At 42.1% G+C, this 22,867-nt stretch overlaps 1 protein-coding gene across 7 annotated transcripts in view; it reads right to left on the reverse strand.

The window, feature by feature from the left end:
• Window positions 1–1,964: 1,964 nt before the first annotated feature.
• KCNIP1 (potassium voltage-gated channel interacting protein 1) overlaps window positions 1,965–22,867 on the reverse strand; it is a 539,171-nt gene continuing 518,268 nt past the window's right edge. For 6 of the 7 annotated variants that reach the window (XM_053295927.1, XM_053295925.1, XM_053295931.1 and 3 more), the window contains 6 exons: window positions 22,261–22,330; window positions 20,420–20,490; window positions 19,767–19,874; window positions 17,191–17,295; window positions 16,923–16,985; window positions 1,965–8,811 (listed from right to left, as the gene is read on the reverse strand). In XM_053295927.1, the coding sequence (XP_053151902.1) occupies window positions 8,764–8,811; window positions 16,923–16,985; window positions 17,191–17,295; window positions 19,767–19,874; window positions 20,420–20,490; window positions 22,261–22,330 (465 nt within the window). In that variant the 3' untranslated portion in view covers window positions 1,965–8,763. The remainder of the gene's footprint in view (window positions 8,812–16,922; window positions 16,986–17,190; window positions 17,296–19,766; window positions 19,875–20,419; window positions 20,491–22,260; window positions 22,331–22,867) is intronic. The other variant, XM_053295928.1, reaches the window with a different exon arrangement.

Genomic DNA, 22,867 nt, shown 5'->3' on the forward strand with positions numbered 1-22,867 from the left:
AACCCTCACAGAAACAGGATGGGCAGATGGGTGCCTCACCCCAGGGCAACCAAGAGCGAAGTGAGCCAGCAGCTTATGCAGCCACTCCCTCACATGCTGGGGAAAAAAATGGCAGCCCCCATGCCTGTTGATGGGGCCGGGTGCACAACTCTGCCCCACCCCCACTTTATTGTGAAGCGCAGCAGCAGAGCAGTCTTATGCCCAGTTTATGGTATTGGAGCAATGGGACTGCTTGGAGAATGAATACTATCATCCGCAGACCAGTAGTGAGGGATATCTTTAGCAAGAAAAGGCTTCTGTATAAACTTTAGGTTTAGTAGAAAAGCAGTAACTTTAAGTAGCCACACTGTGGCACCAAAACAAATAAAAACCCCAGTTTGTGTCTGAACTCTTAATTCGAAAGCAAACACATGAATGTTAACTCTGTAAGATCTGGCTACAGAATAAGGCTGCCACTGGTCATCCTGAAAACAGATTGGTCATTTGCCCCATCCAGTTGGACATTTTTTAATTAGATGCTCCATTCCAGTATGGCTATGGCCATGTTAATATACATGGTCATACAAGAAACACCTGACATTTTCCTTCTGGTCTAACAATAATCACATTATTGAATTACGATTGGGGCAGGTTCTGACTGAGATGTTTATGCAGGTGGAGAACATGGTGTGTGTGTGTGTGTGTGTGTGTATGTATGAACATATGAAACACACACACACACACACACACACACCCTGCATTTTCAAGTGATACAGTCCCAGGAGCCTTATACTATTCTTTTTCTGAATGTTTGAATTGCTATTCTCATATGCACTCACCTTTGAAACATAGCTGGCGCACCCACATCTCAGACTGTAAAGTGCTATATAGCAGTGTCTCCTTAACATTACATGTCCAGTGTGGTGTAGTGGTTAGAGTGCTGGACTAGGACCGGGGAGACCCGAGTTCAAATCCCCATTCAGCCATGATACTAGCTGGGTGACTCTGGGCCAGTCACTTCTCTCTCAGCCTAGCCTACTTCACAGGATTGTTGTGAAAGAGAAACTCAAGTATGTAGTACACCGCTCTGGGCTCATTGGAAGAAGAGCGGGATATAAATGTAAAAAATAATAATAGATAATAATAATAATAATAATATAATTATAATTATAATGTTCTTCCTATTTTTATGAAGCCATAAATGTTAGATGCCATCCCAGACCACTTCCTCCCCCTTTTGAGGAAATGAAGTTTCTTCATTTACCATGGATAGGGACCAGTTATGGTGGTGAACTGTTCTCCAAGAACTGAATTTTCAGAGGATCTACAAACAGGCATTAATTGGGGAATTCAGCATTCCTTTTCAATCTTTCCTGCCTCTGTGGTCCCACATTTGTCCCAACCCAAAAGCCTACCCTACAGACCCACTCAGTCAATAATACCATAAGACATGGGGTGGACTGCTCAGAGATGGAGTGTGTGCTGAGCAGAACCAGTTCGATCATGAACCAGTCCACCATGAACCAGGTTGGTTCAAGTGGTTCTGGTCCATCAGCCCGACTGGCCCAGCCAATGGGTTTGACCAAACCAGTTTGGAGACCCACAGTTTGTTCTGAATTTGGACTGAACTGCAGCAAACGGTTCATGCACATCCCTAGAAGAGAATAACTTCTGCACCAAAGTGCATTAGCTGAGGATGATGCAACTTCTCCTCTTGTTTCAGCTCTAGCACTTTCACTTGCTTATCCTCTCTTACAGAAGATCCATGGGTTCTGATGCCAGCAGGCCTTCCATTGCCATGAAGTTACCTGTTATTCATTCTTGTTAAGACTTTGTGTACACAAAGTGCCAGCCCCACCAACTGATATCAGTATCAATGATCTCTGGTTGCCCAAAAGCATTTGCAGGGGTCTCTTCTTCCCGCCCTTTCCCTGTGTCGAGTGGAGTTGGGCCTAAACATTCAGAAAATCACACATACACATAACTTTATGTACATATTATATTTTTATTATTAAAACCAAAATCTTTGAAAATGTTCAACAAAATATTATACAAATTACAGTTTGATCATAGTATTTGTGAAAGTGAAGCTATGCGTTGCTGCTCCAATAAAATGGCTTTACTTTATCATGAACTGTTGTTTTTTTTCTGATGTCCTTACAAACTATGGTGGCTGTTGCATGAAGAAGGAAAAAGCTGTAACACCACTGCACTCTTATGGATCACATTTCTTATGTCAACACAGTGGGGATGTTTTTCTGCAACATGACAACATTTCAGGGATGCCATTAATTTATCATTCCAACTGAACACTGCAGTATATCTCCAGTAAACCATCACAATTAGCATTATTCATGGTTGCTCATGGCATTGCTATGAGTAACAGGAAAACAAACATCAACAGTAAAAGACACATTAAAGTTTTTTTGCATCATCATTACTGGCATTTCTATTTTTAACAAACTGTTGCCCTTAAATGCAGGTGAACAACATTTGCAAAAAAAAAAAAAAAAAAAAAAAAAAGATATCCCTGACACAGAATAACTCATAACTAATGGAATCAGACAAATATTTTTGACACTGTGGAAACAATTACAATTATGAGCAGATCTGTACAATGGAGAACACTGACATTTCAAAATGGTAACCTAGAAACCAACCCAAAAACTACCTTCCACGTAATGCTGTTAAAATTGAGAATGATGCAAAAACAGTTGATCACAGTATTTCTCTTATTATCATCAAGTCTTCGTCATAAATATTGCAATTATGAACAATTATTAGGCTTCAGAGCACTAAAATGTTGGCGGAGAAATAATCCAGCCAAAATTAAACACTTTTGCATCCCACAGATGTCAATGCACACAACCATAGCTGTCTCCTAATGAAAGGAATAGAAGTTAGATGTAGACTGTAACTTTGGCTGGATCATGCTTATTGTCATAAATAAGCGTGATTACCAATACTATATGTCAACACTATACATGAATTTATTTGTCTTTTTAAACTATTAGTCAGACTACATTCTGTATTCATAGGTTCAGTCCATGGAATCTTCCTAGACAAGACATGGGTTCAGAATAAAACAACAACAACAACCTGGATTACTAAGGTCCCTGACATCATCGCAGTTTGAGTTCACAATTGGAGATAGTAATAAGGGAGCAATGGCTTCAGTCTTAGTATATATTAAAAAAGAAAAGATAACAGTAGGTGTGGGAGATCCTGCTTCCATAGCCTCTAGCAGCCCTCATCGCAGATTAGGAGACACTTATTCCATTTGATTATCAATTGTCCCATGATATTACTGGATAATCCAGCATTTTACTACTGATAAATTTTACTGTTGATTTTTACTACTGATTTCAACAGGATCAGGATCAGAATCATTGTGCTATTCAGTGGCCATGCCACATACAAATCCCCTGGTCCTGGGGGGAACTTCTGAATCCTGCATGAAATATATTCCAGCTGTGACTTGTGGAGTTTGGAATTTCTTGCAGTAGACCATGCTGAACAAGTTAAAGAAGTTGAGCAAACAACCTTAATTGAAAAAAATAGTGGAAGGAGACATTTAATGTTAGTGTTCAATGGGATAGAGCATGTGTGTTCTTGCATACAACAGAGTACTAATGGGAAGGCTGGTCATTGTTGAAAATGAAGAGGAAGTAGCCTAACACATATCTCTGAATTAAAAAATGTACTCATTCTTGCCTGCTACAAATTACTTCTTCAGCACCCAAAAATTTGCATTATAACAATAATGCACATCATAATAGCAGTTTTTAATGACACACAGGAGGTAGCAGGGCAAGTGTGTTATTGCTTTATGTCCTAAATTACTAACTATGGAGACAGATTCCCAAAGAGTATCCATTGTTTGTCCAAATAAGTATGGTAGCAGAAAAGAACTATAAATTTTAGGGATACTAATTGATTTAATGTAGCATAAGTTTTCCGCAGGCTTGGCCTGCTACATCACATGCATTGTGATAAATTCACTGTGACGATTCCACTTGGAATTCATTCAGAAGATAGTGAGCCTGTTCTCACAAGCAGCCAAGAGCAGGCTAAGGCAGCCAAGCAGTGGGAGACAAGTGGCTGCCACCGCTTGCAGAGCCCTCCTGCAAGTAACCTCATTTTTGTGGTCATCTGCCAGCCCAGGGCTGGGAGACTGGGGTCCCCGGCTGGCATTGGGGGAATCCCCACAATGCACTGTGCACTTGGACAGTGCATTAGGGGAGTTTTGGGTGGCAAGAGTTTTGGGCCGCTTCCTTTCCCCTGACCCTCCATGCTGCCGGCAGCTACTGGCAATCATGTGAGTAGGCGATTCACCCGCCCAGGAAGAGAAGCAGGATCATCTGCAGGGATGTAAGTGCTAGCCGCCTTCCTCCCCGCTTTCCTTTGAGCCCTTTCTCTCCGATCATGAGAAAGGGCTCAGTGGATCTCTAAATTGGGAGAGACCTCTTGGAGAACATGGGAAGAACAATGTTCTAGGGAGGATAGGTTCACGACATGTAGCAGGTAAAATCAGTGGGATTTTGTTCTCAGAAGCAAAGACTTAGCATTTCAACCATCCATATTGCGGTGCTAAGCATGGTATGTGTAGAGAGACAGGAGACACGGGGAGTTTTAAGCCACAGAAGTTCTCCCTCCTGCCCGCAATGCTGGGTTTGGATTAGTACTTCCATTGTCTTAAAACAGGGGGGTGGACTAGAGGATCCATACATTCACTTCCTAATAACTGCCCATTATTTGTCCAGATACACATTGAACACCCAAGATGCTATGATACATTGAAGCAGCTGAAAATGGTGAGGCGTTACTTCCAATCCAAATGAGGACTATAGGGTGTGACCCAGTCCCATAGTTTTCCCTGGGAAAGTTAAGCATGTGTTTCACTCCCACTGAAAGTCATTATAATTATAGATATTATTTTATTACGAACCCCCCCAACAATCTGTGATATAATAGTTAGTGCCCGGTAACACTTTTGATTTCCTAATGCCTAACTAGTGAGGGTTGCTGCTCCTGCATTGTTGTTTTGCAATTATTTGCAAAAATGCTGCAGAAGTGTGGAAATCCTGTAGTTTGAGTCTTTCCCATATTCTGAATCTGCAGTCTCTTCAGTGCTATATAGAAGAACACACTGTATGTCACTCAAATCCATATATTCATATTACTAATTTTTCTTTTTAAAAAAGAAAGAAAGAAAGAACTTGTGAAATAGGTGTCTGGCAACAAAGGAGAAAAGGGAGTCCTAAATCCAGCCCCACATTCCTCTCAAGCAGCAAATCATTGAAATTTTAGCTTGAAAAAAGAGATTCATGCACCAAAACTTGCTTGCTGGGTTGGAGCAGGGAACCACATAGGTAACACCTTCCTTTTCCAGGCCTCTGCACATGTAATGCTTTTTCATGGATCAGGGTGCCAGAGTTTACAATACTAGTCTGGGGATCTTTAGAGGTGGGGAGAACTGATCAACAGGTGAGGCTAGAGCCAGGAAGCAGGTGGGGCTATTTGGTACTGGTAAAAAATAAATAAATTTCCAGATCAGTATTTCAAAAGTATATAAAGGGTAGGATCCTTGGAGGACAAACCTTTAACACCACAAATCCAGTTTATGTTAGCATCAGCTATGTAGATCCCTGTACACATTTAGGCTTTACAGTTAATGTGCTTTATAAAATATAGAACTATGAGTGTCTTATTTAAAATATATTTACATTGCCAGTAAAATGTAATCCATTTGTAAAAAATATATGTAGAACCTTGCTGGAGATCTGATGGCCACAGAGGACGTAGTGTAACCTGAGCCACTTGCTGCTGCCCTTCCTTTTAACCAGTCACTGTATAGGCAAGGAGCTTTCCTAGGACATTCTGAATAAACTAGGCTCTTTTAGCTAGCCAGTCAAGATCTTGGCGCTGCTCCGTAAACAAAGCTTCATATTTTGCTTTAAAATGTTTATCTTGTCTTTTTCACTTCTAAAATTAAGAATCGGTTCTTACCTAACTTTCAGGATGGATGCTTTGTTATGTAAAAACCAGCATTGAACACTTAGATAGGGTTACACACATGGTAGCACATTATTCCTATCCCCAACTAAAAATCTCTGTCTGTTAGAATGCTTTCCTCTTATACCAGATGTACTTGACATGAATCCATTTGTATTGACAGTAGTTGTCATTCTTGCCCTCTGAGTCAACCCTACTTCACAGGGTTGTTGTGAAGAGAAACCTCAGTATGTAGTACACTGCTCTGGGCTCCTTGGAGGAAGAGCGGGATATAAAATGTTTTTTAAAAAATGATTATGGCTGTGTGAAGTAATCAAACCACCCTAATCAACCTAAAATTAGTGAAGATTAACTGCTACTGAATGGGATAGGAGGGCTCAATATAGTTGCAAGCCAAAGGTTTCATTGGTTGCAATGGGACCTGTGGTCCAGCCTTAATCAAGTGTACTTGGAATGAAGCCCCAGTAGTATCGACAGAATTTCAAACCATATTGCTTAGGATACCAGGCTTAAGGGCAGCTAATCTTTGTTGGATCAGAGCCATATAGCATAAATGGTAAGTACTAAATAAAATAATAATAATAATAATTCAATTTCTATACCGCCCTTCCAAAAATGGCTCAGGGCGGTTTACAAAGAGAAATAACAAACAATTAAGATGGCTCCCTTTCCCCAAAGGGATCACATTCTAAAAAGAAACTTAAGACACACACCAGCAACAGTCACTGGAAGTACTGTGCTGGGGGTGGATAGGGCCAGGGCCTATATACAATTGGAAACTTTAAAAGGTATATTTGACAGTGGATTAATACAAATCCTTCCTTTGAAATATTTAGAAACAAAATTCACTTTGAAACTGTAATTGTTTTCTTTCAACAGATGTTTCAGAATCAGCCAAAATAGCTGAAAATAATACAGGGACTTTAAAAACACCTCTTGGTATTTTATTTTGAAAATGATGCCCCTCGGGAGTGTTTCATTTGGAGGGAACGTTATCCCTCCAAAATGTTGAAGTTGTTTCAAAACCAATTAAAATGTTTCTTCTAAATACTTCCAGTTGTTCTCCAGCTGTTGCTGAACAACAACTCCCATCATCCCCAGCTGCAATTTATTGTGCCTAGTTATTGTACCTTCACTGTCCTAGTATACAATGAAGTGGGGTCAGTGGACAGCACCGGATATTATTTTGTATAATCAAAACTACCAACATGAACCTCTAGATAGGCCACCAAGCGTTGCTATCAAGCAAAGGCTCCTGTGAAAATGAACTGAGGTCATGTGCAAACAATGCTTTATGTATTGTGCCCTGAGTTTTCAAGTACAAAAAGCATGACACTCTCAATACTGAAACCAAACTCCTCTGACTTACATGAAGGATGAGAAGCTTCTTTGGAATTAGAGAAAAACCAGAGTACAAACTGAAAAGGAAAAAGAAGGATCAAATAATATGCCGGGCCTTTCTAAACAATCAGTTCTAAGCTTGCCCCTATTTGCAGGATTGTCCTGGAAATTGCCACTCAAAACCAGTGGTGCAATATCCAGTCCATATAAAACAGGGGATGTTGCTGCCTTGCTATAGAGCTGGTTGTTCTTGTTGCTATCCCCTTGCATTAAGAAACAAACAACCATGGAATCACATGGGTTCTCTTGCACAGGAAGGAGAGCACGGCCTGCAGAAGGGTTTCAGGAGAGAACTGGAACTGACTAATCTCAAGACAGTGTAAAGAATTCCTTTGTCATTTTCATTTTTTACTTTCCTCTCTCCACGGCAGCAAGTCCACCTTAGTTCAAGTACAAAACCTTGCTGCAGGAGTGATGGTGAGATTGAAGAGTCGCTCGCTTCCCTGTACTTTGCCTTGAGAAGGGTCAGTTTCAGACTCCGTGTGAGTCCCTTCTTGGCATGCAGAGTGCCAATTGTTAACAATATGGCATTGGCGTGTTGCGAGGATGCAGTTGCATTATTCATCATTAGTGAATGATATAATGGATACTAACCAACAGTTGCCATGATACTACTCTTGCAAACAAATTCTGACAGCCCTCCTAATCACAGCAGCTTTGCCAATGGGGAAAATAAATGCATGTTCTCAGCACAATCAGTTGCAGTCTGAATGCTGTGAAAATGCAATATCATTGAATGGCAGACACTTCCTGGAAGAAAGATTACTGAATCTGGTGCAAAATGAGCCACAACTCTGCCTTGGTTGCTCTCTAAGCTGTTTGAGTGGCCAGGCCCTAATTTAATCCACGCCCACAATTCAGCAAGATCTCTTTCAGCAGTGTCTCATTGTCAGTGCAAGGTATTAGCCCAATATTTCACCCTTTGATGATGATAAAAGAGTTTCTGCTCACAAGAGGTGGTTAAGCAAGCTACTGATGCTGTGGTACCATATGTAATCCAGCTTGCTAGAGCAAAAGCAGCAGAAGTTTTGTGATTAGCAAACAGAATGTTGAATATTGTTTTAATCATCATTTAAATTTAACGAATTCATTAAAATTTAAGCAGCAGTCTCTCTGGTCAGGTTTTATTAGCATGCTTCCAAAATGAAATAAATTTTAGTCAGTGTCTCTTGAAGGAGGCGAGATGGAGTTTGTTGCATTCAGAGACACAGCCCAGTTTGCGATGGCATACAAAATTCTTGCACATTGAGCGTGTCCGAGTAGTAAAAAGCTTTCATCGAAAGGTGGCAGGGAGAAAAAATCTTGACTCTTCTTCAGGGTCTCATTTCGTACAAAGTCTCAGATTCCTATGTTGCTCTTCAGCTGTGGTTACATGACATTTTCAAAAAGCTGTAAGGATCTCATGATATTGTCATCCTGGAAGTAACAAGAAAAAAAGCCATGCATATTTATGCAGCATATACAAAGAGTTCTGCCAAATCAGTAATCCTAGAGATGGACTCATTACAAGATCAAAAAGCATAGCCAAAGATAATGATGGCCTGATTCACACTGTGTGGCCTAAATGGAGACTGTGCATGGGAGCAAGCCTCAACATTGTACATTCTTCTCAAATTTGACTGAGCCCCATGGCACATGCCAAATGAGGCCTAAGCGCATAAATGCCTCCATGAGAAGTCTCCTCTCTCAAGCTCCATCCCTTTTAGGATGATTGATCACATTTATAAACTCAGGTCTCTGTTCACACTAGCAGTTCAATACGGGTCGAGAATCCCTTATCTGGACTGCTTGGGACCAGAGGTGTTCCGGATTTTGGATTTTTCCAGATTTCGGAATATTTTCATAAATGAGATATCTTGGGCATGAAAGGTTACTAGTTTTCCCGCCTTCCCTCCTTCCCCTTTCTCAGACCAGCTTGAGAAGCATGTGAGTGGCAGTGCTTGAGAGGCAGTAAACAAAAGGCAGATAGAAAAGCCTGAGGGGGGAGAACTAAAAGGGGAGCTAACGAGCTGAGGAAGCAACAACAGCGAGTTTAGGGGCCATAAGCGATCACTCCTGCAAACTTTGCGTCCCACCTAATCCCATCCCCAATGCTTCCCAGCCAATTACAGAGCCGCTGTAATGTTCTCTCCATGAGTTGAGGGCTTTTTGCTGCTTTGTTATACAATACTATATATTCTGTATATACTCTGTTAGCTGCTGAGTTGGGGCTGGGATTGGTTTTGGGGCTGAGGTTTTTGTGTGTGTGTGAGGGCGGTTGAAGCTACAAGCATGTTTTTTCTTCTTCTCTCGGTGTGGTATCTGGATTTTGGAGCTTTCCAGATTTTGAGAGTCTGGATAAAGGATTCCCGACATGTACATACTGGTGGAGGGAGTGGGCATTCAAGACTCTCACCCATGCCCCACCATGATAGGCGACAGCATAAACCAGGCTCATGTTTTATCTCCAAATGTATGTGTTCATTTCTGCCTTGAGAAGTCCACTGTCTCTCCACTACTCACAGAATCCCCTTGTCTATCACTTCACCTTTTAAGAGACCTTGTCCATCCCAAGGAATCAGCTTGTGCACCCTGCCTGCCATTTAAAAAGTTGCAACTGTCTTCCCCATTCATCAAGACTTTTGTAGGAAGCTGCTTTTCTGGTTGCTCTCCTCCACCTTTCTCCCCATCAGCTCCTCTGCTGCCCCAATCCACTTCACGGCACAGGATCAGGCATGATATCTTGCGAAACTGATTTTAAAGGATTTTAGACATTTTTTAAACCTTGGCTAGGAGTTACTAAGGCCTACTAGTACATGGTTTATAATATGCACCTGTTAATGGATATCTGAACGAGGATCATGCTGAGCATATGCTTAAATGTTTTGTGGAGTTGCAAGTGCAGGTAGCAGGCACTGAGGTAGCGACTGGTAAAAGCTGGAGCGGCATGTTTCCCATTCCACCACCCCTGCTTTGCTTGGTGGCATGTTTCCCATTCCACCACCCCTCCACACCTTTTTGGAGATGGAGGCCATGCTTCCGTACATGCCTTTCGAGCTTATCGAGCTTAGATCAGACTAATGTAGTGTGCTCTATGTGGGACTGCCCTTGAAGATGATACAAAAAGTGCACCTGGTCCAGAATACAGTGGCCACACTTCTTTCGAGAGCTGGTAGAAGGTATCATATTGCACCTGTTCTTAAGCAGGTGCTGCACTGGTTTCAAATAGTTTCTCAGCTCAAGAGAAAGAGTCGTTTTTAATCTTTAAAGCCTCTATTGGTCTTGGTCTTGGTCATCAGAATAAATGCATCATCCCAGATATTTCCCATGCCTAAGACTTCTAAGGAGGTCTTGTTATGAATGCTCCCACTGCCTACTGCCTGAGGGGCAGTGGAAGGTGGTAGGATCGAGGCCTTTCTCAGTGGTGGTGTCCCAGCTATGGCTTCCTGACTAGCTCACATGTTGCTTTCAGGAGGCTGCATCTATTAATCACACTGATATATCCTCTGATATATCAGAGGATTTACCTTCCAGCAGTATGGTGGGATATTATTCTTCCTTATTTGAAATTTAAAAAGACTGCTGCCTTGATAGGCAACAGCAGCTGAGTTTAAAAACTTCACTTTCTTTCCTGGCAGCTGACCCATAACACTCTAGAGAAGAAGGCAACACCATGGCACTGTGTCAATTCCCCAACCCATTATTGGGGAGAAATGGCCACAGAGAAGCTCATGGCACTGCTGGAAGGCAAGGCCCTCAGCAATCCAATCCATTCTGATCCAATCCATTCTGATACAGGGTGTATCAGGCATTCTTTAATCTGGACTGGGCCAGATCAGGCAATTTCTTCAGTGGATCTGGGGGGAAATTGACTGGAGAGGACGAGCATTGATTTGGTCTGATTATGGGTCCTAAAATTTACCAATTTTGCAAATGCTTTCACACAAACCTGGGTAAATGCCCAGTGCTACATACTGTCAGCCATCTGTCTCTTTAATCTGAAACCTTGTTTCTGGGCTGCAATGCAATATTAATAACTTGGGCTGAAGATACAAATGTCAGCAAGTGAACTTTGCTTTGACCTGTGACTGTGAGACTGCAATAGTAAACATGGAGTCAATTAGGCTCAAGCAATATTTTTCCCCTTCCTAATATGAAGTGTTCATATTAGGAAGGGGAAAAATATTGCAAGTGTTGTTTGTACCAAAGACTCCTGTTAATATCTCCTTTGCCATATTTTTCCAGCGTCAGCATCAGAAGGAAATCTAAAATGATATTAACTTCCTAGCACAATAATTTTTTTGATTATGGTAATCATGGTATCTACATTCAGCAAAGATAATTAGAATGTACTAATTGTAAGAAAATAAGAGCTCATCTCAGAGTAAATGATCCAGGTAAATGTTAGAAGAAAGTGCTTGTAATAAAGGCCCGGCAGTCTGCTTTTTTACTGGAAAGCAGTGCAAGGCAGGGATGATTTGGAGCATAGGAACATAGGAAGCTGCCTTATACCATGTCAGACCATCGGTCCATCTAGCTCAGTACTGTCAACACAGACTGGCATTGGCTTCTCCAAGGTTGCAGGTTGGAGTCTGTCTCAGCCCTATCTTGGAGATGCCAAGGAGGGAACTTGGAACCTCCTGCATGCAAGCAGGCAGGTGCTCTTCCCAGAGCAGCTTGATCCCCTGAGGGAAATATCTTACAGTGCTCACATGCAGTCTCCCATTCAAATGCAGACCCTGTTTAACAAAGGGGACAATTCTTGCATGTTAACACAAGACTAGATCTCTTCTCAGAAGCAAAAGAAGCAGAAGAGGAGTTAGGCATCTCCTCTTTCCTTGCCATCTCTGCACTTAACACCCCACCCCCATGCTGGACCAAAGAAGTGGACTGTTACACTTTCCCCACATGTTTGTTTGTTAATACTTAGATTCTAAAGTAACAGGAAAGCAATCCATATCCAGTGAATTGACTTTAATGTATCTGACAAACTATACTCTAGAAGTTCCAATTCTAACCTCTCTTCCATACACCCTCTTTGTTCCCTGTTGAATCTTGACCTTACATGATAATACTGTCCTATTCCTCACACCCATGTTTAGGATGTAGGAGGGAGATGGCACAGCCAGTGAAGGGGAGGGAGCTATAGTGTGGTTATAAAGCCATGAACCATGAGCCTTCTCCAAGTTGGTTCACTCCAGGGGCATAGCAACTATTGAGCAAAGGGGGTCAACTGTCCCCAGGCCTCAAGGGTCTGGGGGCTACCTAAGGTGACCCCTTGCCCCTCCTGCAAAGCGCTCACCAGCTGGGAGCATGAAACACTGGCTGGGGAGGGACTGACTCCCCCGCCCAGGCACTGGCCTCTCCCCCACATCCAAAGTCAGATGCAAGGGGTTGGGGCCAGTGCCGACAATGGGGCTGCGACATCCCCAATAGAGTTTCATTTCCCCTGTAAGTGGCTGGTGGAATCACTGAAAGGGAGCGCCTTTCCTTGGATACTCTCAACCACTAACAGAAAAATGCAACTCTGCCAAAGGGATGTGCAAACAGGTTCAGAACTGAACTGGTTCAAAATCAACTTTGAACTGGTTTGGTTCAAAGGCTTGGGGTCGAGCCGAACCACCTCCAGTTCAGCTCCATTTGGGGGGCTCGCAAACCTTTTTAGGGTAAATGCATTTATTTATTTATTTATTATTTTAAAACTTAGCCCCTCTGGGAGGGTTCTTTGAGGTGGTGGAGCAGTCCACGGGGGTTCCCCCTCCCCCTGCCAGCCTTGCTTCCTTAATAAATGGCCCCGTTTGGCCGTTCTTTGGCCTGTTAAGGCCTTTCCCCTGGTGCGGTGGCCATTTTGGAGGCCACCGCACCTGCACAATGGGTCTCTGTGTGGCCTGGGCATGACCCTGGGCATGACTGTGGGCATGACCCAGGCCACGAAGAGGCCCATTGCACAGGTGCAGTGGACTCCAAAATGGCAGCAGTGCTGGGGGGAAGATTGCATAAATACAAAGATAATGGCTGACATGACCAGCAACCCTCTTTTGATGGAAGAAGGGCTTCATGTCTGAAAGAAGCCTTCATCAGCACCCCTCCAATGAAGTATTTTTGTGCAGCAAATTGAGCACAGAGAGGGAGGAGTAATTTTCATTCTTTCCCCTCCCTCCAAAAGACCTTTCAAAGTGCTTTAATCTGCTTTACTTTTCACCAGAACCTTCTGTACTGAAATGTTAGGTAAAATAGTAGCCCTACCAACTATCATTTAAATATCCATCAAGTGTGTCGAGCTACCCCTAATGTATTTGAAAGAAGCCACAGTGACTACAGAATGGTCTTTTAAGAAAATGGGAATAACTCTGGAGAAGGTGCCAAGTGGTTCTAAAAGGCACTTCAGTTTCATAGGCACTGTAACACTGAAGAGAATGATTACGTGCACAAAGTGACTATTTCACTGTGCATATTTCTATTTTAATAGACAGCAGTGAACATTGCCCCCTTACATTATCATTATATTAGGACCTTCCAACTTCGATTGCAGTCTCTTCTCCATATACAAGAAGAAAGGCAGTAACTCCCTTCCCCCCGCTTTTGAAGGGGAAGGTCTGTTTAGTAGAGAAACAGATGAAACATTAGAGAAATTTTAAAAATCAAAGCTGACTGCTAAAACATTTGTGGGCCTGTTAACTCAACAAAACTATACAACAAAACATAAGCAATCTTACTCCTCCACTCAATCTTATGGGAAATACAGACAGAACTATAAGAGCCAGGATAAGAGAGATGATATGAAAACAGGAAGGAGCCAAGACAGACCTTACGCACTAAGGAACAAACAAAATTCTCCGTGCCAAAAATAAGGGGAGAGCAATAAACAGGGCCTTTGATACCTTGACACGTCAGCAACTGCCACTTCCAGCATAAATACTTTTACTTTCCAAACATTATTGGGCATGGGAAAAGATAACATCAGATGTGGGTACTTTCCATTATGGACTATTATAACTGTCCATAATAGAACAGTTATGCAATAGAATTCCACACAAAACCAATACTTCAAGGTATCAAATATACCCATCCAGATCTAACCTTATCAGATGAAATAAAGATACTCCTGAAGAAAGATGCCATAGAAACAGTTCTCCCACATCAACAGATAGGGGGATTTTATTCCAGATACATTCAAATACCGGGAAAAGATAGGGGTATCCGCCCAATCCTGAACCTCCTTTGAATGAAAAAGTTCATTCAAATGACAACATTCCAAATTATTTTAATACAGGCTATACTACCAATTCTGATAAGAGACAGGTGGTTTGTAGCCATAGATTTGAAAGACACATATTTCCATATAGGAATCTGGCCAGATCACAGAAAATATCCGATATTCACTATATACCAATACAGTGTACTACCCTTCGGCATTTCCACTGCTCCAAGGGTATTTACCGAATGTATGGCAGTCATAGTGAACCAATTTGAGAGGAAGGAGCATGCACCTCTTCCTGTATTGGGATGACTGGCTTCTGACAGCAAGTTCCCCAGACCAATTACAGGTGTACGGGAGGACTTGAAGGAAATGATGCCCTTGTTGCAAAATGTAGGCATAAAAGTCAACCACAAAAAAATCCAAAACACAACCCACAAGATTGATACTTTTCATAGGGTCAGTTCTCAATGCGGAACAGCAGAACACATTCTTACTGGAAGAGAGAGTATCCAAAATAAAACTTCACGTAGACATGGTGCTCCGGTATCCACATCAGACCACAAAGCAAATTCTATTGAGGCTAATGGCCTCATGCACAGCAGTTATTCAACATGCAAAATTAAGAATGTGGCTTCTGCAACTATGGTTTTAAGATGCTCTTAAAAGCCATAGCTGTAGAGAGTGCATTCTTAATTTAATCTCAAACAGGAGGTCAATTACAGACCCTCAGTTAACAAACTGAAATTAACATGGAGTCCTTTTTCACAATCTGTGAAAAAAGGCTTAAAGGGGCAGGAAATGAAGCCTCAAAAATCACCTCATTGCTTTACTGGCCAGGTGGATTGCCCACCCAGACAATTGCTGACTGCTACCGGCAGCAGGGAGCTTTTGGGGCTGGGATGCCCCTAGAACTCCCACAATGCATCACATGAGTGCGCAGTGCATTATGGGGATCCCTCAACACCTGCCTGGAGCCCCGCAGTCTCCCAGTCTCTGCAAGAAGCTGGGGCTGGCGGATGATTACAAAAAATGGGGCTACAGGAGTGCTTGGTGCCATAACCTCATTTTAAAGGTGGGTTCTGGAGGTGGGTTTGCCGCTGGGAGCTGTATGGCTCCCTGTGGTTCTGACTACCAGCCGAGACTGGGCTTGGCTTTCTTAGCCCGGTTTTGGCTGATGGTCAGAACAGCCTCATTATCTCAATCGGGAGATCAATTACAGACCTAACTATTCCAGAGAAATTGAAAAAATCACTCCCATGGTGGAAACCAAATTGTTGGCTAGTTATAGTACTACTATGACAAATATTTCTACACCACTTTTCAACAAACATTCTCAAATCAGTTTACATAGAAAAATAAATAAGATGAAGTACTAGGACCCTCCAGATCTTGCAAAGTCATGTACTACACTCTCTGTGTGGCTCAGAGTAGCACAGCACCTTCTCAAGTAGTGGTGTGCACAGAACCACGTGGCACGGTCTGGCACTGAGGGGGGGGGTCTAGTTTTAAGGGCGGGGGGTAGAACTTACCCCTCCCGCCGCTCTTCCCCCTCCGGCGCTGTGTTTTAAATTGAAGTTTTCGGGGCGGCAGCGTTCCTCCCTGCCACCCCTGCCCCCGTCGTTGCCCGGAAGAAGCAGTAATACAAGCACGCATGCGTGCGTCGTGGCACGCGCATGCCTGTTGCCGCTGTGCACACACGCGCGCCGGTGACAGGCACGTGCGCACCGCGGCGCGCACATGCATGCTTGTATTACTGCTTCTTCCGGGCAACGGCAGGGGCAGGGGCGGAAGGGAGGAATGCTGCCGCCCCGAAAACTTCAATTTAAAACACAGCACCGGAGGGGAAAGAGCGGTGGGAGGGGTAAGTTCTACCCCCCCGCCCTTAAAGGTAGACCCCCCCCTCAGTGCCGGACCGCTGGACTGGTCCGTTTCCAAACCGGTTCGGAGGCCTCCAACATGGCCTCCGAACCGGTTCGTGCACATCCCTAGCAAGCAAGTATTCGTTCGTGCACATCCCTAGCAAGCAAGCATTCCCTTCATTCATGCATCTGCTTTGCATCATGCTCTTCTCTGTGTACATATGTGCAGCCTCATCTCTGCAAACTTCAGCTATGTGCAACACTAGTGTATGGTGCATGTGACTTCTGCACTTTATCTTCCCTCTTTTTCCTCACCAGTAGTAAATGCAGTGTGGAGGTTTGAAGTTCATGAGGAAGGTAAGCCACAATTACCCAAACTGAAACTCCACATCCCAGCACTCACAACATTTGGATGAACTGAAATCTAAGTTTTCTGGCAAGAGACAATCTGTTTACTGGCTTTACTATGGAAGGAAGTCTAGTCTTACCTCCTGACATGACTCAATAAATTCATCCAAGGTTACGACACCATCTTTATTTTTATCCATTTTCTGTAAAATAAAAGAAGCCAACATTTGGCATTCATAACACCAATGCATTTGTAAAACACAGCATAAGCAAAACACAGCATTCAAATGAACTACACAGTTTTGCAGATTTTTACAGTTTTTACTGGCCAAACAAAACATACCTGAAAATATAGTTGCTGTCAGCTTAAACAGCAGGCGAAAAGTGCTGTGAGAAACAGGAAATTACCTGAAAGAATACTTCTACATGCTGCCTTGGAGCATCTTCTTTCAGCACTGGGTAAGTATATTTGCCCATCATGTCATAAATTGCCTTAACTATATCCATCATTTCCTGGAATCATGACAATCAAAATACAAGGGGAACATTAGCTACTGAAATGAAGCTGTGCCAGTGACAAATAGCAGCTTTATCCTTCTCTTCAGTATTGTGTTTCAACAAAGGTAATAAGCTAAATGTTTCATTTTTTTACATAAATGTCTGCTATGCCAGAATACAGGTGAATATTATGCACACCAAAATTAGTGATGAGTGATACACACCCTGCTCATAATCAGACTTGGAATTGGGTTCAGAAAAGAATTAACGATCCCAGCCCAACTCAGGAAAAAAAACAATCAAGAGTTTCAAGGTTCTGTTGTGCCATAATGATGTAACTGGGAGTGCAATTTTAAGTTGCAGGTGGTGCAACTTCCCAGCTGACTTTTCTTGCTGCTCCAGCAGTGGTAGGAGAATGGGGATTCCCCCACCTCCCTTGGATGCCTAACACACTGCAATGGCTGCGTTTCACTCACAAGGAGTGCAGGGGATTGCAGTTTTTCCAGTGCAAGACAAAATAGATATGTACAGACATTTGGCTTTGATTTTGAATAAGAAAATGCAATGTGTCCTCTAAGCCGCTAATGTAGATGGCTAATGCAGTGTTAACGACCATGATCAAATTCAATTCTTTGATGTATACATTAGGCCTTATGAATCTTAGACAATTCCATCTCAACGAAAAGGACACAGATTTCTCGCAAACAGTTCCTGGCACAGCTTGTGGCTCAAAAGAGATAATTAGTTCATTGAACATATTGAGGGGGGTTGTTGCCATGAATATCAGAAAAGTCGTTAGGGACTAAAATGGCCAAGTTGGCATATGGTGTTCCATGCGTTGTGAATTTATCTGTGAGTCTCATTATTACTGTGGCCATAAATGTGCTATGAACTTATTCCTTGTATTCATCTTCTTCCAAGGAAACTGGTTGGCGAGAGACAACGGAGACATTTTGTTCTCTCAAAACCTTGTTTCAGGCAAGACAAATCCAATAATCACATTGCTTCCTGTTGCCTCAAGATACTAGGAAGCCCATTCAGCACATTTGCCTGCAATTCTTTAACATAATCATATCCAACAAATCTTTCTATGCAGGGTGTGATCCAGCAAGACTTAAAAATGCTTCAGTCCGATGGATTTTCTTTGGAAAGAGACAAACTAAGCCCATACAATTGCTGCGAACTAAGCCCTATTCAGGTGTTAAAAAAACTGAATACAGCATGCTATACGTGCTAAACCCCTACATTGACACACTCAAAAGCTCTGCCCCTCCACTCTGTTCACTGTTGCAGCATTTGTCTACAGAGACAAACTCGTAGTAGTGAACAGTTGCTTCCTGTGGTCAGAACTCTGGGATGCCCCAGCCTTCTGCATTATGGGAAGAATCCATCCAAGAGTACAGTGTATGTTTTGGCAGACAAATGCTGTAAATTGTGGGCATTAGGGTTGGGGCTCCTGAGTGCATCAGCAAGCTCCCATTGTAGAAGACATAGTGGCTTTATAAGCTCTGTAGTTTGTAGTTTTATAGTACCCATATTTTATAAATATATAGCACAATTTTATTGTAAGGCAGTAATTGGCTTATAGTGATATTTTAGATTGTGATGTATTTTTAGCATATGATGTTGTTTTTTCCTTGTCCATGCCCTTGTATGTTTTTTATTCTTGTGCTGGTCTAGGGCTGTAATAAAGACCGATTGATTGATTGCAAGCAGAAGGCACTTGTAAGCGGTCTCTTGGGTATGCTGAACATGAGCACAGTGACCCCAGTTTTTATAACATCTGGACAGGACTTTTGTGTCAATGACATTGGTGCTGAGCCATAGCATACTTCTCTTCCTCTCTCTCAGAACCATACAACTTCAAAGCCCTTTAACGCCAGTCTGTAGCATTGCTGTGCCATTTCATGAAATTTTGTAGTTGTGGGTCTGACACACAGCGATTCAATCCTTGACTAAATCACCATAGATGTCCTAGACCAGTGGTTGCCAACCTGGGGGTCTCCAGAACTTAAGCTGCTGAACTACAACTCCCAGCAGCACCAGCTGTAATTTATTGTAGCTGTGGCTGATGAGAGTTGCAGTTCAGCAACATCTGGAGGTCCCTGGTTAAACCTGTGTCCTAGACCAAAGCCATCAAGTTTTTCTTTTTTTTTTTTAAAAAAGCAGAAACCAAGGCACCAAACAATGAAGATAAAGCACTCAAGGGTATTTTCAGATTTAATTTCTATCTGGAAAGACCCTTAAGTTTTAGGTAATCATGCAAATGATTACCTAACAAAAAGATCAAAAGGCAACTACTCATTACTTCCCTAGAAAAGAGGCATGAGTAGAGTTGGCTTTTGCTCAGAGCCCATAGAAGTGGTACAATCATCACTTGCTGATTTGTATTGGCATATTTTCAGTCAGGCATCAATTAAGTTCTGCAACATGGGTAAGGCGGTCTTTTTGTTCTGTCCCTTGTAAAGTTGCATAAAGAACCTCACCTCCTTGTTTATATAGCCATCTTTATTTATGTCATACAGATTAAATGTCCATCGCAGCTTTTCATGAACTGTTCCTCTCAACAGAATGGAAAGTGCCATCACAAAATCCTGTTGGCAGGGGAATACATGGGTATTTTAATGGAGAAAGAGTTTTCCCTGAACTTTTCTTTAGCAGAATATTTAACATCTGTGCGCTAAAGATGCCTTGTTAAAATATTCTCTACTTTCTTATATAATGCTCATTTATATCAGTTATAATCCTCAAACCTCAACAGATGGTTTTGCCTAGCAGGGAGTTTTAAAACTTTCTCCTAAAGGTGTGGGTGCCAAGTGGTTAAGCCACTCACATAAATTATCAAAACATTTGGATATGACTTCAGCCAGATTTTGTACTTGGAACTAAAGGTAGATGTAAAAAGTCACACACACAAAGGGTTCACTCTTCATCACGCATTTCAAATGCATCATCTCCATTCATCTTAATGAGATTTGCATGGCAGGCAAATCCAGTGGGTTTCACCAAGAATGGGAATGGATGCTGTCCTATACTGAATCAATGTCTATTGGTTAAGTGTACGCTGCCAGGCCTACAACATTCAAAGAGAAATGGAAAGGAAAGGGGTCAATAGGTGAGATACTCTTCATTCCTTTACCTCAAACTTCACGGATCCGTTCTGTGCTGTGTCAAATGCATTAAAGAGATAATGGGCATACATACTAGCATCTGAAAAATACAAAGGCAATGAGAGGGTGTATTGTTAAAACACTTTGAAATAACATATACAGAGCCTGAGCCAAATATTCTCCAGATTCACTTTTTCAGTCAAATATGGTGGTTTGGGCAAGTAGAGGTTATTTCCTTAATCATACCATTTTTGTAGCTGTATGTTCATGCCATGCTGTATGCCCATTCAGTACATGAACTATATGTTCATGCAATTCCCCCACCACTTTTTTTAAACTGCTGGCTACTTTTGTAGGCTTTTTTTGTTTTTTGTTTTGTTTAACTCCTCCCCAAGTGATCCCAGTCAGCCAGAGATCATATACTGGATCTCAGGACATTACAATTTTAAGTAACCAGTCAGATGTGCTGATTTGCTAAAGCCTCAAAGGCAAATGAAGACAATTTAGAGTGAGGATAATGTTTCCTGTGCAGGTCACATAGTTGATCGCAGCCAATCGGGATCACAAAATAGAATTTGTCATAGCCTTCTCAATGATTTCCATGCCTCCCCCTTGCTCAAAAGAGAAGGGCTTTACATTGCAAAACAGGCACCCCTTTTGGCTCAGCTCTAAGTGTAAGTACTTCGAAATTTTATCTTGAATGCTTGCAATTGTTCTGATTTTGCCAGATTGATTACTTGCTGGTACATATACAAACAGTGGTACATATGTTGGTGACCTCCAGGCTTGACAACTGTAATGCACTCTATGTGGGGCTGCCTTGGTACATAGTTTGGAAACTACAATTGGTACAGAATACGGCAGAACTTTGGGATAACCCAAAGATATCATTTAACATTGATATTAAAAGAACTGCACTGGCTGCCGAAATGTTTCTGAGTGAAATACAAAGTGCTGGTTATTACCTATAAAGAACAGCTTGGGTCCAGGGTATTTAAGAGAGCATCTCCTGCCTATTAAGATCATCTGGGGAGCTCCAGTTATGGGTACCTCTGGCTCCTTTGGTGGCTACTTGGGACCGGGCCTTCTCTGTGGCTGGGACAGTGCTCATGAATGCACTCCCTGTCAAAATCATAGCTTCACCATATCTGGCTGTTTTAAAAAAGACCCTTAAGTCACACCTGTTTTCTCAGGTTTTTAATTAATTAATTTTAAATAGTCTATTTTATCATTCATTCATTCATTCATTTAACTTATTTGTATACTGCCCACTACCAAAGTCTTTAGGCGGTTTACAACAGTAAAACAAACCAAGAAATGTTAAAATATATAAAATATCAAATTAATAATACCTATAAACACTACCAAATAGCTAAAAAATAGCTTGGTTGAAGAGATGGTATATCATTTAACCAGAGAGAAGAAGCAAAGACTTGAAATCTATTAATAGATTCATACTGCTTGCCCAATAATTCAGATGTAAGGTACGGTAGAAATAAGGGCCCTGATACCCAGGGAGGCAAGGCAGGCTACTGGTTTTGGTAAAGATAGTCTGTAACTATCTGTTCCTCCTGGTTCTTCTGGCAGACCAGAATATGAATTGCTCTGTTGCTCAGACTTGGGTCGAACCAAGTCAGAATAACCCATAACTCATCACTGGATTGAAGGGAACCCTCTGCAAGGTTAAGTCCATGTTCTTCAATATCAGAAACTAGTAGGCACTGAGGCCCCAGGGACCACTTCCAGGCTACAGTGTCACCTGCCTCTTTTTCATATACCTGATCTTTTGTATAATAGGAAATAATAGGAACTATTATTTTTATTTCAGAGAGAAACAATTTGCTTAAAAGACAGAATGTTATCCACTCACCCCCATGTGGGAAAAACTGTGCATAGATCTGTTTGAATGTCTCTTCATTAACAGCTCCACTGGGGCACTCCTATTAGGAAATAAAGAGTAAAAAGAAACTGTTAAGATTTCATTTGCAACACTACCTTTTCTCAAAGACAGCATTCATATCATAACGTTTCTGCCCACTGCGTGCATTTGGTAAAGAAGGGCACGTGCAAGAAGAAAATCATTTGCTTTGTTCCCCCCACCCCACTCAATTCATTTCATTTTATTGTCTCCATTTTTCCATTTGTTTTAATTATTTAAACAGTACTGTCATTCACATGAACGTGCTGGGGAGGGTTGGCAGGGAGGCAGGCTCCTACTCGCCTCCCCGCACATGATATCACATCCCCTCAAAGCTCTGCCATTCACACAGCACATGAACAGCCGAGCTGGGAGCCAGAGGACAAAGACCGGTCCTGGCACTCCACATGAGCAGCTACCAGCCAGAGCTCCACCACGCAGCTGTCTCCTTGTGGTAGTAGCCATTTCTTTATCAGAAGGTAATGTAAGAAAAAGGGTTGCCACTTCGCTGCCATTTTTTAAACTCAGAATACTCTGCAATGATGTAGATGGGTAATTT

This window comes from Hemicordylus capensis, chromosome 2, assembly GCF_027244095.1.
Source record: "Hemicordylus capensis ecotype Gifberg chromosome 2, rHemCap1.1.pri, whole genome shotgun sequence".
Classification (NCBI taxonomy): domain Eukaryota; kingdom Metazoa; phylum Chordata; class Lepidosauria; order Squamata; family Cordylidae; genus Hemicordylus; species Hemicordylus capensis.